This window comes from Lygodium microphyllum, chromosome 24 (genome assembly GCF_053477565.2).
Source record: "Lygodium microphyllum isolate KBCC chromosome 24, Lygodium_microphyllum_v1.1.10, whole genome shotgun sequence".
Taxonomy (NCBI): domain Eukaryota; kingdom Viridiplantae; phylum Streptophyta; class Polypodiopsida; order Schizaeales; family Lygodiaceae; genus Lygodium; species Lygodium microphyllum.
Window position 1 is genome coordinate 127,540,553 of NC_141158.1, and position 16,505 is coordinate 127,557,057.

Sequence of the window (16,505 nt, forward strand, 5' to 3'; positions counted from 1 at the left end):
GGCATTCAGCTACAAAATGCCCTAATTTACCACATGAAAAGCAGTGTCCGGCAAAATTGCCCCATTTCAGGCGAAAATGCAAAGGATGCATGCCAGAGCAATTGAGGTGAAGCCACGCAGGCCTTTTCCTAGCCGTATCCCATAACATGCATAAACGGTTTCGGTTCATAGCCCTGAGGCTTGGGGGAACCAGCACTGTGCCCACAACCGCCATCGCGTCCTTCAACAATGGCCAATATACCGCTGGACAATTTTCCACTTCCACCCACACCGGGCATTTGCGTTGAAGCAGACGCTGGAAGTCAGCCATAGGGCGCCATGGTACCACATGGACCAAGCGACGGTCAAAGAATAGTGGCAACTTGGACAGTAGCTCAGCTCGATGCGATTCCGATTTCAACAGCACCTCATAAAAGCCGCGAGGTCCAAGGAAGATCTCCTCAACATACTCCCCTTGCAATAAATGGTGCATCCACTGGCGAATATGTGAGAGCACTAGGATCCTGCCGGTGAAAAAAAGTATAACTGCACGGTCATAGAACACCGAGAAGGACCGCAAGACTGATTTTGGGTCCACTGTCGCTTCCAGCACATCATCCGCAGCCGCAGCAGAGAAGGTTTCATTATTATGCTGGACATAATCGCCAAGCAGAGTATTGGCAAAGTCCAGCAAATGCTCCCAGTCTATTTCCTACGAATCCACAGGTTCGGAGGCAACCTGCGCATAGGAACGGTCCTGAGGACCCATTGGCTCGTCTGAAGTGTGCTTAGAGCGTTTGCCTGCCGGCGGCAGTTCAGAACCCGGAGGCGGCTCCTCCGTGCATGGCACCATATCCTCCGGCTCCTCTGTATCGGAATCAGGGCCAAGGGCTGCCACCGTCCGGTCGAGAAAATCCATATCCAGGCCAGCCATACTGCTGTCTTCTCTCTTTCGCTCACGCCCTCACTGCAACAGCAGGATGTACTGTCTACAGTCTCTGCTCTTTCAATAATCTGCTGCCTCCTAGGCACAGATCTGTCCTTGTAAAATGTCTATCTGTCTGTCCCTAAACTGTCGTGTCCCGGCCTGTGCAGGGACATATTCTGCAAGCACACCCTTTGATCCTGGCGATTCTCTGGTCAGGGCTTCCACGATGCAGCGCAGCACGGATACAGGTAGACAGTGTGCAGGTCGCGTTGGCGGGCCAGGTAGGCAGTGTGCAGGTCACGTTGACGGGAACACTGGCTGTCTGAGTGGCGTTGGTCCTCTGTCTATCTCTGCACCTTAGTGCAGAAGAACAGGAGCAGCGGGGCAAATCTGTTCTTCAGCGAGTAACAGGTCTGGTTGTCAGACAGGGAAGCGGGCTGCCACAGGAGGCGCCCGCAAGCAGAGTGACAGGGCCTGAGCAGGAAACCGCTGCGGGACAGGCCTATTCTTCAGCGGGCAACAGGTCCGGTTGTCAGACCGGGCAGCGGGCTGCCACAGGAGGCGCCGCCTGAGCAGGAAACCGCAGCGGGACAGGACTGCTCTTCAGCGGGTAACAGGTCTGCTTGTCGGACAGGGCAGCGGGCTGCTACAGGAAACCCACAGGCAGGGCCACTCTCTCTCTCTCTCTCTCTCTCTCTCTCTCTCTCTCTCAAAATGTGTTCAGCAAACTAGAGCACAAAAAAAAAAAAACCTACCTGTCCTCTCTCTCTCTCTCTCTCTCTCTCTCTCTCTCTCTCTCTCTCTCGTGAAGATAATTGAATTAAGTAGTAAATATTTTACATCAGACCATCAGGTCAGCTTAGAAAATAGCCGAAAATAACAGTCACGAAGGAAAATCTACACTAACTCTAACACAGAAATATCACTAGGGCAATATCAGGAAGAACCACGTCAGCGGACACCATAGAGGTGATTTTCCACAACACTAAACCCTGGATTCCGGCCACATGACCATGAATCCCAAATACTCAATCAAAAATGAAGGCATTCCGAGTACACCAAATATGCCACAAGGCTGTCCATCTGAGGAAAGGGAAAAGGCAGGAATAATCTGAACTCAGAGGTCATGGAGGTCATCTTCACTGGGAGAGAATTCTCCTCCTTGCGAGAATCCGGGGGGCGCCAAACCGAAAAACGTAACATCGCCTGCCAAGATGTGATCATAAGGGAAAGGAGAAAAGACTGAGAGACCTTAATAGATCTTGTGGAGTTAAGCACATGCCACCAAGAAACATGAATAACCGTGCTGCCATGAGAAATGCCAGTCTTTTCTATAAAGCATTTTGCTATATCTGTCCAGGGATGAGACTGTACACAAAGAGCCTGCAGAAGAGCTCTATTGGATGTTAATGTCCTCTCTCTCTCTCTCTCTCTCTCTCTCTCTCTCTGTGTGTGTGTGTGTGTGTGTGTGTGTGAAACACCACATGTTGCTGTCTAAAGTTGCTAACGTTGTGTTCAACTCTGCAGGCTCATGTTGCAAAGCGGCAACCTGTTTCGGAAAAAGGCACACAAGGCTGCCCAGAAGGCTACGTTTGGCCTGTAGTCTGGCGATGACATCGTAGTTCTACAGGTCGCGTGGGTCTACAGATGACGTTTCTACGCTGGAGATTACGCAATTGGCAGGAAAGGACGTTGGTCTGTCGCCTGTCATGAAGACTTGCCACCCGTTCCCTTACCTATCGTAGTCGACTCTTTGATCTATCATGCCACATATGCCGGATGCTCATCGACAACTTGGCTTATTGGATTTCTATTCCACATGATGTGTCTGGTCTACTCACCCCAACTACACAAGTATGACGACTCCACATCTTGATCCATGTCCTGGTTTATTATGGTTTCCACATCTTGATCCACCATGATTCTATGGATTCAGATCCACATCCTCTATACCACAAAAGTTTTTTAAGCCCTTCTACTGATTGAAACGTCAGTTTACATCACCACATGGACTATTGTTACTAGAGCATACACAAACTTTAAGTATTTCCTTAAAATCAACATATACAGATATTAGGAACAACCAACCTTAGCTAAATACAACTACTCAATGGCTCAAACTCTGATCTTAATACTTTTCAATAAAGAATAACTTCAAATATACACACTTACCTGTACATTTTTCAAGCTTTTTATAAGAGTTGCAAGGATAGAGACCTCCAAATCACTTGAATTCTTCAGGAGGTTTTTTATTGTGCCTTCCAGCTGTAGTAGGCACCATAAAACTCATGATTAGTATTTCCTCCCTGTGTTATTGAGAACATCCAACTTACTACTTCACAAACATTGCTGAGGCAAAACTTTTAATCCATTGATCAGCATATTGGTTTAGAAAGAAGAAATCATGAGGATGTTCGAGACCTTCAGACTCATGGGGTATCTTCTTCAAGAAGGAAATCTAAAAGAAAACAAAACAAAAACATATCGATATTTCACTAGCATGGACATTTTAGAACTTTATGTTATAAATAAAAACTCCGTCAATTTCGGCACAGCCACTAATTTTTCCGAAGACCTCATACATATGTTTCAACATAATTCCCCTTGTGTCCTTCATGTTCTCCATCTCAGAACACTCCACTCTCGTTTACATGATCTCAAGAAAAAGACGAAGAGCGTACTAGGGCCCACCATGTCACTGGGGATTTGGGGGCAAAGTTGATCCACTGAGCACTCCCAAATGAAGTGACAGGTTTACTGGGATCAGCACACATTTTTAAAGTCATCTTCATCCTATACTCAATCCTATACTCAAATGAATCTTCATCGTTGTAAAGTTTCAAGCCGTTCTCATGGTTGAAGATTTCTGAGAGCACATTGACATGAGCATCAATAGGTTCCATCTTCCCTTTCTGTTCCCTCTGAAATGATATTCCTATGAACTGTAATGAATGTCAAAGGAACCCTTCCAAAGAGCACAGGGCAGGTCATTTTGATGCGAAAATTCTCCCTTTAGGGATAAAGCTAAATACATCAGATTGTAAATGCTTTGCATTGGCACATTCCAGAATTACCTGGAATGTGGTTCCATGGTTCTAACTGCCCATAAGAGTGTGGATAATATCAGTACAGAAAGCAACCAATGATATATACAGCATAAACTGATATTATGCTGTCTTGCTTTCCAACTCTTACTTCTAGTGGTAATGATCTCCCAATTATTCTAAGATGACTGCAAATGCCACATGCCCACATGCTAGGGAGGGAACAACTTCTTGAAGTAAAAATTTCTTCATTTTGCCACGACATAACATAGGACCCATGCTTGAAAACATTCTCTGCCATAACATAAATGAATCTTGCTAGGGCACATTAAGCGCATCTAAGCCTTCATATACAAAAGAATTATGGCCCGGACATATCATCCAAGATACTGCTCTTGAAGTGATACTCAAAAGCTCTTTGGTTAAATGACCACGAACATAGACTATGATTGCTTAAATCAGCATGACTTGCAATTTCAAATGATGAAAAGTGATTCCATGAACCAGAATATATTAAGGTAGCCACCACATACAATGCACGATTGATTCACAACCAACCTTACTAATGTGAAGCTATGAGTGACATGATGTGCTCTGAAGGGCTGTGGCAAAGAAAAAAAGCTGACCATGACCATGGCAAACCACAATTCCATGCAGTCAAGCCTGTGTGCTTGCTGAATTCTCCTTTTTGATCACCCAAGCATTGAAGCTGCCCTTCAAGGAGCAACTTTAGTTTTGCAATACATTCATATAAGTTTGCATCATGTATAGGCAGTAAGTGTCTTACTACTTTTGGTTTAAAAAATTCTGAAGAGTATATATACACATGACCCATGTAATGTGGGATGACGGTGAACTACAAGGTTGCACTTTGTACGTGCACAGATTGGTTCCCTGCCATATCATATGAGCTGTACATTTTATACCTGAGCTGAAAATATAATGTCATGTTCCACGGTGTACCATATCATGGATCATACGCCAACTACAGGTACTAAAAATTTTGGGCTAGATTTAAAAAACAAAAATAGTTAGAAACACTCAATGTGTTGGGTATTTCACTCACACCTCACTTACGCCTACGCTAACATCGGAGTGTCGGTGATCAGTAGGACGTTGGGGCACTTTTTACTCTCGGTAGGAGAGGTTTTTTCCCCCAGGCTTATGGTATTATTTTATATGTGCTTATGACACACACTTACGGGCACTTACCGTGTTCGGGTGTGAACACCCCCCTACAACCCTAAGGTTTAAGGGTTGTACCTTGTACTTTCAGTTTACACTCTTTCAGTCTATTGCATTGGGTGTCGTGCTTCACTCTCTACTATCTATTGTTTTCTGTGCTGAGCTTTGATCCTGCCGTCCTCTCTCACATTTGGTATCAGAGCAGCATTGGCTTAGTTCAGCCGAGGTTCCGTTCAGCTTAGCTCCGCTCAGAGCCTGTGGGAGCTCCTCGCTCAATCCAACTCTGCCCCGTCGGATTCGACACGACTGCAGCAGCTCAACCAGCCCTGTCCTGCATCACTTAGTCTTGCACCCACCAAGCCCCGTGTGCTGCACCACCCGCCAGACAGCTCACGCCCTGCCAGTGCCTGCCTCGTCAGCTTCTCCAACTCCTGCCGCCTGGACCTCAAGCGCTTGACGCCTCCTGTCAGCCCCTGTGCCGCCCGTCTTCAGAGCTCAGCTCGTCATCCTCCAATCTGCCAAACGCTGCGCCCAGCATCAGCACCGCTGGTGACCCAGACGTCACGCCCGTCAGTCGCCAGCGCTGCCCGTCTATTGCGTCTCCTGTGCCGCCTGTCAACAGCTTTATCAGCTGCGGCACCTTAGCTAACTGGTCCTCTGCATCGCCCGCCAACTCGCTTGTGACGACTGGCCCGACTGCCCTCACGTCAATCACTTTGACCACTCCCCTGACACCCGCCTGTTGTCAGTGACAATTCGTCATTTCAGAGGTTTTTTTTTTTTAATTACCTTTTTTATACCAGAATTAATTTTTGGAAGAGGGGGTTCCCACGGCACAGGAACAGAATTTAGGACATGTGTCAAGGACACGGTTGATGCAAATTTCTGGGCACATTCATAAAAAATTTTGGGGCTTTTATGTTTTCTGGGAACATTGGCATACGCACTGCAGTTATAGTCACTGACAGACTGTTTTGACAAATCCGAGGAAAGGAAAATTTGGGGATTTTGCTGGTACAGTGTTGCTGAACACTGATTGCACGCTGGACTGCGTGCATAACGGACAGTTTTGAAAGAGTGCACCTCTGTACACCAATTGCAAAAAGTTATTTCCTGCAATTTCTGAAAATTTTCAGATTTCCAATGTAGTCCTGCTTCGACATTGCTCTTTTGCATTTTTTGGTAATTGAAAAATCATGGCAAATCAGGGAGGACATGTTTTCACCTATGTATCCAAGGAGGATAGATTGGATGGAAATAACTATTCACTTTGGTCCTTCATGATGAAGAATGTACTTGTGGCCAAAAATCTTTGGGATTATGTCAGTGGAGAAGAAGTCTACCTGGAGTTGTGGCTCCAGCTACTCCTACAAGAGGACGTGCACCACGGGCACCTCAACATGCTCCACTTGAGCCACTTCCCCAAAGAATAGCAGCTCAAAAAGCATGGGATACACGGGATGCACAGGCTTTGTTGCTGATTGCATTGGCAGTTCAGCGGTCAATCATCCCCACATTCGTTCAGCAGCTTCTTCACAAGAAGCTTGGCTAACTTTGGAGCAAATGTTTACAGGCAAGAATGAGACTCGTATCTCTTTCTTAAAGAAAGAGCTAGAGACATTGAAAATGGATGAAGGTGATTCTATTCAGGATCACTTTAACAAAATTCATGACTTGCAAGAGCAAGTCATGAATGTTGATGAGTACTATTTGGATGCACAGATGATATCTACCACTTTGAACTCATTACCTCCTTCGTACTTGGCTTTTCAAACGGCCTTAAACCTCACCATAAGGATTGCCGCGCAGCCAATCACTTTTCTTCAGTTAGTCAGTTTGCTTCTAGAAGAGGAGCAAACAGGGAGGAAAAGTGGTGTGGATACTATAGCCTCTAAGTACGCTTTTATGGCTAGACAGAAGGGCAAAGGCAACGAAGTGAAGAATGCTCCACAGAGTTCTGGGACTTTTGGCACATCACACGCAAACAAAAAACAAGGAGGCACGCAAGCCAAAAAGGGCAAATGCCATTATTGCAAGAAGCCAGGCCACTACATCACTGAGTGCAGAAAGTGCATTACTAAAGAGAAGAAAAAGGAGTCAAAAATGTCTGTTTCCAATGCTCCTTCCACTGCTACTAAGTCCGCATCCTTTGTTGCAAACAAGGACGATTGTTTTCACATGCAATTATGACACCTCTTGGGCAGATCGAGCATTTAGCTCTACTGAGGATGCAAGCACTTGGTTTTTTTACAGTGGTGCTTCTAGGCATATTACATCTCGCACAGATTTATTTGTATCAGTTCATGCAGCTCCAGTTCGCAAGTCTGTACAGTGTGCCAATAATGCATCATACCTTGTTCGAGATATTGGGGAGATTGTCCTCACAGCCATTGATGGCTCTATTCTCCGCCTACAAGATGCTTTATTTGTGCCAGGCATAAAGAAGAATTTGCTTTCTATCTCTTCTTTGGCATGTTGTGGATTGCAGGTCACATTTGATGATGACCGATGCATGGTGAGAGACAAAGAACACATGACTTTGGTCTTGACAGGCACTTAATTTCATGGGTTATACGAGTTGGATGCCCTTTAAGTTGATCAGTCAGTGTATTTGACATCCACTCTTACTCCTGCTATGATACAGGCACAGTTATGGCATGCTAGGATGGGGCATGTGAACTTTGGTAGCTTGATGCTCTTACAGTGTACGCAAATGCTAGATGGATTACCTCTACTGGAGAGACCTGCTGACCACTTGTGCGAAGGATGTATTTTGGAGAAAATGCATCGTTTTTTGTTTCCCCGTGATGTTGCTTTTAGAGCAACAGCCAGGTTGCAGTTAGTGCATTCAGATATATGTGGGCCTATGCAAACAAAGTCATTAGGAGGATGTTACTATTTTGTGACTTTTATTAATGACTTTACTCGATTTTGCTAGGTCTACTCTTTCGTTAAAAAGTCAGAAGTGTATGATGCATTCTTGGCTTTTATTGCACTTGTTGAAAACTCATCTGGTTGTAAAATTAAGACTCTCCATTCGGACCGAGGGGGGGAATACATGTCCTCTATATTGAATTCCTTTTTGAAATAGAAGGTCATTGTCCATCAGTACACTACTGCTTATACTCCACAACAGAATGGGGTTGCAAAGAGAAAGAATCGGTCACTTATGGAGATGGCCAGATGTATGTTGAAGGCAAAGAGCTTGCCTCACAATTTCTGGATGGAAGCCGTCATGTGTGCTTGCCATGTTTTGAATAGATGCCCCACCAAAGCTTTGAAGAAAATTACACCTTTTGAGTCTTGGAACAGCCGGAAACCCTCGGTTGGACACTTTCGTACCTTTGGGTGCCTTGCATATGCACATATTCCAAAGGTACTCAGGAAAAAGTTGGATAACAAGGCTGTTAAATGCATTTTTATGGGATATAGCAGTGAGACCAAAGGCTACAGACTCTATGATCTGTTTCGAAAAAGATGTTTGTCAGTACAGATGTACTATTTGATGAAAAATCAAAATTGTCCCTGGCTGGTTTAGACACATATCAGGCTGCCCGTGATGTATTTGAAGGGCTGCTGCCCATTACATTTGGTGATTCAGCTGGAGTTTCAACAAGTGAACTCAATGTTCAGCCAGCTACTCCTTTGGAAAATGCAGAAAATCAGCCATTGGCTGATCTAAATATTCAGCAAAGTGCTGAAACTGAAATTCAGTAAGAGCTTATGCATAATCAAAGGCAAGACAAATGCCTAGATGGTATTTATAGACTATGAAAGATAGTCATCTAGATGCACATACCCATGGCTGGTCGTACTAGAAGGCAAGCTCATATGCATGATACTGCACATACCATGGAGTTTGTTATGGCAGCAAGCACCCTTGATGATAAGGAGCCTGAATGTTTTGAGGATGCACAACAGAGTGTGCATTGGATGGCAGCAATGCAAGCTGAATTGGATTCTATCACTAAGAATCAAACATGGGATTTGGTGTCTTTGCCATTTGGGAAGAAAGCCATTGGAAAAAAATGGGTCTATAAGCTAAAACGGAATGCAGATGGATCCATTGACAAATACAAGGCAAGGCTTGTAGCTAAAGGCTATGCACAGAAGAAAGGCATTGACTATGAGGAGACATTTGCTCCCACTTCCATGACGACCATCAGGTCTATGGTTGCTTTGGCTGCTCATTATGGATGGATTGTGCATCAGTTGGATATTAAAACAGCTCATCTGAGTTTACGTTTTACGTATGTAAAGAGGGGGGATCCATGTTGATCATTTGTCTTGATGTTGATGATCTCTTGCTTATAGGGATACATGCTGATCAGATTTCAGCATTTAAACAAAATTTGCAGCAAACTTTTGACATATCAAACTTGGGATCTTTGCATTATTACTTGGGCATTCAGTTCATACATGATACTAGAGGTATTGGGCTATCACATTCAAGATACATCAGTAAACTTCTTGAGAAGTTTGGCTTACAGGATTGCAAGCCAGTTTGTATACCAATGGAACCTAGACTTAAACTGTCATTACATGATGACAGTGATTTGTTTGATATACACACATATGCTCCAGCAGTTGGATGTCTTAGTTACTTATGCAACACTAGGCCAGACATACAGTTTGCAGTTTCAGCCCTGAGCAAATATATGCATCAGCCATGCATGTCACATTGGCAAGCTGTGAAGCATGTCTTCCGTTATTTGCAGGGTACTAGATCTCTTGGATTGCTTTATGCCAAGGGGGGACCACTATAGTTACATGCTTACAGTGATTCTGATTGGGCTAGTGATTATGATTCACGTCACTCCACTAGTGGCAATTGTTTCTTTCTTAGCTCGTCTTGCATATCTTGGCTTAGCAAGAAACAATCCACTATTGCCATATCGTCATGTGAAGCTGAATACAAGGCAACTTTCACTACCACAGTTGAATGCGTATGGATTAGACGCTTGCTTGCTGATCTGGATGTATCTGTTACGGAGCCTACTCCTTTGTTCACTGACAGTCCGAGTGCCATTGCAGTGGCACAGAACCCAGTGTTTCATGCACGCACGAAACACATTGAGATACATTATCACTTTGTCAGAGAGAGGCTACATGCAGGTGATATCAGCCTTGTCTATTGTCCTACCACCAGTAATGTGGCAGACATCTTCACCAAAGCTCTCCCTCGTGAAAAATTTGAAGCCTTTCGCTATGCTTTAAATTTGATCTCCTTTGGTGGCGGATGATCCTTGTACTCTTGATCACTCTTCACTCCAGGGGGGTTTGTTGGGTATTTCACTCACGCCTCACTTACGCCTATGCTCACATCGGATTGTCGGTAATCAGTAGGACACTGGGGCACTTTTTACTCTCGATAGGAAAGGTTTTTTCCCCCAAACATATGGTATTATTTCGTATGAGCTTATGACACACACTTACGGGTACTTACTGTGTTCGGGTGTGAACACCCCCCACAACCCTAAGGTTTAAGGGTTGTATCTTGTACTTTTAGTTTACACTCTTTCAGTCTGTTGCGTTGGGTGACGTGCTTCATTCTCTATTGTCTACTGTTTTCTATGCTGAGCTTCAATCCTGCCGTCCTCTCTCACACAATGTTCATAAAGAATGCCTCCTTGTACTTAGTGAGAACTACCATATAGGATTCATTATGCATGTCATCAATGCCTTGTACTTACAAATTAAAATATGAGTCATGCAACATTTTAGACACTTATTCAAGCTTATTTCAGCCTTCAAGTTTGCCTGGAAGCTAACTTGTAGAATTTTCAAAGTTTCATTGTTTGGAGTTGTTATTCATTCTATATTAGACTTGTCATTTGGTGTATTGTGCTTAAAAAATCAAGCTGCATATATTTTCTGAAAAATATTTGAAATAAAATCTATGAACGTACTCTATTTATCCACAATATGTACATTGTGCATGTGTGTGTAAAAGAGGGTGATGGGCTGAATCAGGTGCCTAGGAGGACTTTCGGATGTGATCTCTAACACATTGGCATGAAGCAAATTTTTCCTCTCTCTCTTCTACTCTTTGGAAGCAATGATGGGTTGGACATAGGACGTACATCGGTCTTTATTATGCTTATGCTCATGATATCCTCTTGGTCTCCAAGTCATGAGAGAGTCTGTAGCGACATTTCCATGCTCTACATGATTTCTGCACACAAAGGGGATTGACTACTAATCTTGCGAAACCCAAGATCCTGATCTTTCATAAATCAGCCCCAATACGGAGGAGGTCCGTCTTCACTCTAGGAGTAGGACACGTGGAGGTAGTGCATTCGTATATCTATTTGGGGGATTACATGTCCCATATCCGCTAGGAGATTCAGCATGTCACTCATATGAGGATATGCAACCTTAGCCACGCAGCCGGGCCTCAGCTCACACTAGCAGATGCAGCATTACCCATGTTGGAGAGACAGCCCCATCAAGCACATTTCCATGAGCCCTATACATGCAAGTGGTTGTTTGATGCATTGGTCACACTAGCCATGGCATATGGAGCACCTAATTAGACCCCTGCCACCTAGTTTGGCTACATCCCTATGGACACAAATTGAGAGACAAAATTTATCATCCTCTCATGGATGATCCACAGCAAATCATCAATACCACATGAGATCATCACAGTAGAGTTTGCAACACCTCTTGTGATGATGAAGGTCCTTTCTCAAACATTTGCTTCATACATAGAGTACGACATATGCATCTAGACAAATTGCCTAGGAAAGCCTTCAAGGCTTTTAAGCAACCAACACAAACAAGACATGAGAGCTCATGGTATGCACAAATGGAGCAATGGCTCATGGGATATGGGATCAACATTTACCACCTCCCACCCTCCCAATAAGATCCAAACTCCCCATCCATGCATCTCACATTGAGAAGAACCTAGTCATGACACAAGATCTCTATCAACTACACATATAGTATACATGGATTTCACCTTTAAGCCTTCCCTTGAAGATGTCATACTAGAGGGACCACTTTAAGTGGACCCCAACAAATGGTTTCATTGCGAGACGTAGGTACCTAAACATATGCATGGGAATCCTAGTACCCCAACACAATGTTTTGGGCAAGCCAAAATAGTATGGCTGTTTCGTATAGAAACAGTACGGTCAAAACACACAATCTGGCCACCCGTTTTCCCCACACCCACACCCCCCCCCCCCCCCCAACACACACCCCCCAAAGAAAACAAACAAATTGTACCTTGTGGCATCCTCCAATGCAACCGCTAGCCAAAGAGCCCCATGTTTTTCTACATTTTTCCTTTCTTCTCTCGTATCAACTTTTCTTTTCCTTGCGTTCTCTCTCTCTCTCTCTTTTTCATGAAGATAATTGAATTAGATAGTGAATATTTATATCTGACCATCAAGTCAACATTCTCTCTGTATCTCTTACTTTCTATTACATCAGACCATCAGGTCAGCATACTCATACTCTCTCTCTCTCTCTCTCTCTCTCTCTCTCTCTCTCTCTCTCTCTTTTTTCGTAAAAGGTAATTGTATTAATTACGAAAAAATGTACAAGTTTACATGATTACAAGATACACGATGGCTCTAAGCCAACGTGTGTAAAATGTCAGTACAAAACCACAAAAGAGTTACACAAGTCATGGCAAAGATGCAGAGGAAATTGCCATATGCTAGGGAAGTAAGTCTTCCCGTGGGAGCAAGTTAGAGTGCCAAATGAGATCTATCTGCCAATGCAAGAGACCTTTAAGCCTGGCAATGTGTCCCGGAACATTAGAGGCCGAATCAAAAAGAAAGGCATTCCGAGTGGTCCAATTGTGCCAGCATCCCCAGTATCTAAGAAAGTGGAACAAGATCTTCATATGCAACTATGCCGGTGTGGGGTATTTTGGGCGTACAAAAACCCAATCGAAAGGGCTTAGTGAGAAACCAACCACAGCTCGCCAGACCGCTGACAAGAGCGACCAGATATTCTTAGCGAGAGGGCAAGAAATAAATCGATAACGGGCCGATTCCACAGTAGTGGTGCATAAGAAACAATTGCCGTTAGAGATTCGACGCTTGGAAAGGGCCGAGGCAAGCGGAAGACCACCAATCATTACCCTCCAAAGAAAGACCTTGCATTTGAAAGGTGTCTTGTTCAACCAGCCCTCCATCACAGTTGCCTTCCACCATGACTGAGATTTCCGCAACCCCCATACAGTATTAGCTTTAGTAACCAGCCATTGATGATCTTTAATCAGAAGATGGTACACCTAGTTAGCTGAGGCCTTTTCCAAATTCAACCGACCTGCAAGGTCCCAGTCCTGCCAAGGACGATCCACAGCAAGGGCAGGAAAGGGTTGCCTACTCTGGAGCACTAACAAAAGCTGTTCCCATAAATCACAGTATCCACGAGGGATTCTGAAAAGCCTCCTGACAGTACGAAACGATATGAATGTTGGGTATTTGACTCACGCCTCACTTACGCCTACGCTCATATGGGAGTGTCAGTGATCAGTAGGACACTGGGGCACTTTTTACTCTCGATAGGAGAGGTTTTTCCCCCAGACTTATGGTCTTATTGTCGTATCTACTTATGTGCTTATGTTACACACTTATGTGCACTTAGTGTGTGTCGGGTGTGAACACCCCCTACAACCCTAAGGTTTAAGGGTTGTACTTTGTACTTTCCGGTTACACTCTTTCAATCTATTCTCTTGGGTGTCGTGCTTCACTCTGTCTCTCACTCTCACACTGTCTACTGAATCCCAGCTGCACCTCGATCCTTCCATCTCACATTTGGTATCAGAGCTCAGCTCTGAGCTCACCACCTGTCTGCAGTCTGCAGCACCCAGCTCCAGTCCCTAGTTCCCAGCACCGCCTATGGTATCCAAGTGCAGCCTGTCTATGGCACGCAACCTGTCCTTGCGCCTGTCAGTGAGCCAGCGCAGCTCCACCCGCCAGGCGTCACGTCAGCTGCAGACGCAGACGTCTGCCAGCGCGCTGTTCGTCAGCGCAGTCCACGTCAGCCCAGGCGCCGTTCGCTCGTCAACCGCTAGTCTCCTTCTCGCCATCAGACGCCAGGGCTCCACGTCGTCAAATGCCAGGGCCCCGTTTCCTGCGCCGCCTGCCTGCTACCATCAGCACTGTCGCCTGCATCTGACCAGTGACCAGCAGTCCGCCTACGCCGTCTGACCAGCACGTCAGCCTGCTCCACGTCAGGTACATTTTAAACAAAAATTTTGAATTTTAGCCCAGAACAAAGATCTGGAAGAGGAGGTTCATACGCGGCAAGCACAGCACAGGTGTGGGATAAATTTGATGCAAATTTCTGGACTGGATCATCAGAAATTTTGGGGCTTTTGTGTATTTTGAGGACAATTGCATATGAACTGCTGGTACAGTCACAAAAAGACTGTTTTGACAGACATTTTGGCAAAAATTTTGGGGATTTTGATATAACAGTGTTGTTGAGCCCTATTTGCACCTTGGGAAGCGTGTATTAAAAGACAGTTTTTTGACAGAGTACGTCCTTGCACATTAATTGCAGAAGCGTGCTTGCTGCAATTTCTGGAAATTTGCAGATTTCCAGTCCATACTGCTTTGACATTGCTCATTTTGTCTTTGGAAATTTGTCATCATGGCAAATCAGGGAGGTGATGTCTTTACGTATGTATCCAAGGAAGACAGATTGGACGGAAACAACTATTCGCTTTGGTCATTCATGATGAAGAATGTATTAGTGGCCAAGAATTTATGGGATTATGTCAGTGGAGATGAAACTCGACCGGGAGTTGTAGCTCCCGTTACTCCTCCTCCCCATGGCGCACGTGGACAACGGGGACCTCAGCCCGCTCCACCTCAGCCACTTCCTCCAAGAACTGCAGCTCAAAAAGCTTGGGATACACGTGATGCACAGGCCTTGTCGTTGATTGCTCTGGCAGTTCAACGGTCCATCATCCCTCACATTCGTTCGGCATCTTCTTCACGAGATGCATGGTTGACTTTGGAGCATATGTTTGCAGGAAAGAATGAGACTCGGATCTCTTTCTTGAAGAAAGAGTTGGAAACTCTGAAGATGCATGAGGGTGATTCTATGCAGGATCACTTAAATAAGATTCAGGACTTGAGGGAGTAGCTCATGAATGTAGATGAGTATTTTTCGGATGCACAATTGATATCCACCACCTTGAATTCCTTACCTCCTTCGTACTTGTCTTTTCATACTGCATTGAACCTCACCATGAGGATTGCTGAGCACCCACTCACTTTTATTCAGCTGGTTAGTTTGCTTCTCGAGGAGAAGCAAACACGGAAAAATAGTGGTGTGGATGCTATAGTCTCTGAGCAGAATTTGTGGCAAGACAGAAAGGCAAAAACAGCAAGGTGAAAAATGCTCCACAGAGTTCTGGCACTTCGGGCACATCGCAGAATCAGACACAAGGGGGGACACAAGCTAAAAAAGGCAAATGTCACTATTGTAAGAAGCCCGGCCACTATATCACTGAGTGCAGGAAGCGCATTGCCAAAGAGAAGAAGAAGGAGTCAAGAATGTTTGTTTCTACTACTCCTTCCACTGCTAGTGAGTCCGCGTCCTTTGTTGTGGACAGGGACTATTGTTTTTACACTTGCAGTTATGACATCTCTTGGGCCGATAGAGCACTTAGCTCTACAGAGGATGCTGACACTTAGTTCTTTGACAGTGGTACTTCTAGACATATTACATCTCGCAGAGATTTGTTTGCTTCAGTTAGTGCACCTCCCGTTGGGAAATCGGTACAGTGTGCTAATAATGCATCATACCCTGTTCGTGGTATTGGGGAGATTCAGCTCACAGCCATTGATGGCTCTATTCTCCGCCTGCAGAATGCTTTGTTTGTGCCTGGAATCAAGAAGAATTTGCTTTCTATTTCTTCTTTGGCACGTTGTGGTTTGCAGGTCACATTTGATGAGGACCGTTGCATGGTTAGAGATAAAGAACGTATGACTTTGGTCTTGATAGGATCTTTGTATCATGGTTTATATGAGTTGGATGCTCTTTCAGTAGATCAGTCGGCATACTTGACATCCACTCTTACTCCTGCTATGATACAGGCGGAGTTATGGCATGCTCGTTTGGGGCATGTAAACTTTGGCAGCTTGATGCTTTTGCAGCGTACTCAGATGCTGGATGGCTTACCTCTCTTGGAGAGACCTCCTGAGCACTTATGCGAGAGATGCATTTTAGGAAAAATGCATCGGTTCTCATTTCCTCGTGATGTTGCTTTCAGAGCAACAACCAGATTGCAGTTGGTGCATTCAAATGTTTGTGGGCCTATGCAAACCATATCATTGGGCGGTTGTTATTATTTTGTGACATTCATTGATGACTTTACACGTTTTTGCCGG

General features: G+C 44.7%; 1 protein-coding gene across 1 annotated transcript in view; it reads right to left on the reverse strand.

Annotated features, from left to right (window-relative positions):
* The window catches only part of LOC148015629 (uncharacterized), a 133,199-nt gene that overhangs the window by 43,010 nt on the left and 73,684 nt on the right, over positions 1 to 16,505 (reverse strand). Inside the window, exon 6 of the mRNA XM_087665605.1 lies at positions 3,080 to 3,172. Coding sequence (XP_087521731.1) covers positions 3,080 to 3,172 — 93 coding nt within the window. The remainder of the gene's footprint in view (positions 1 to 3,079; positions 3,173 to 16,505) is intronic.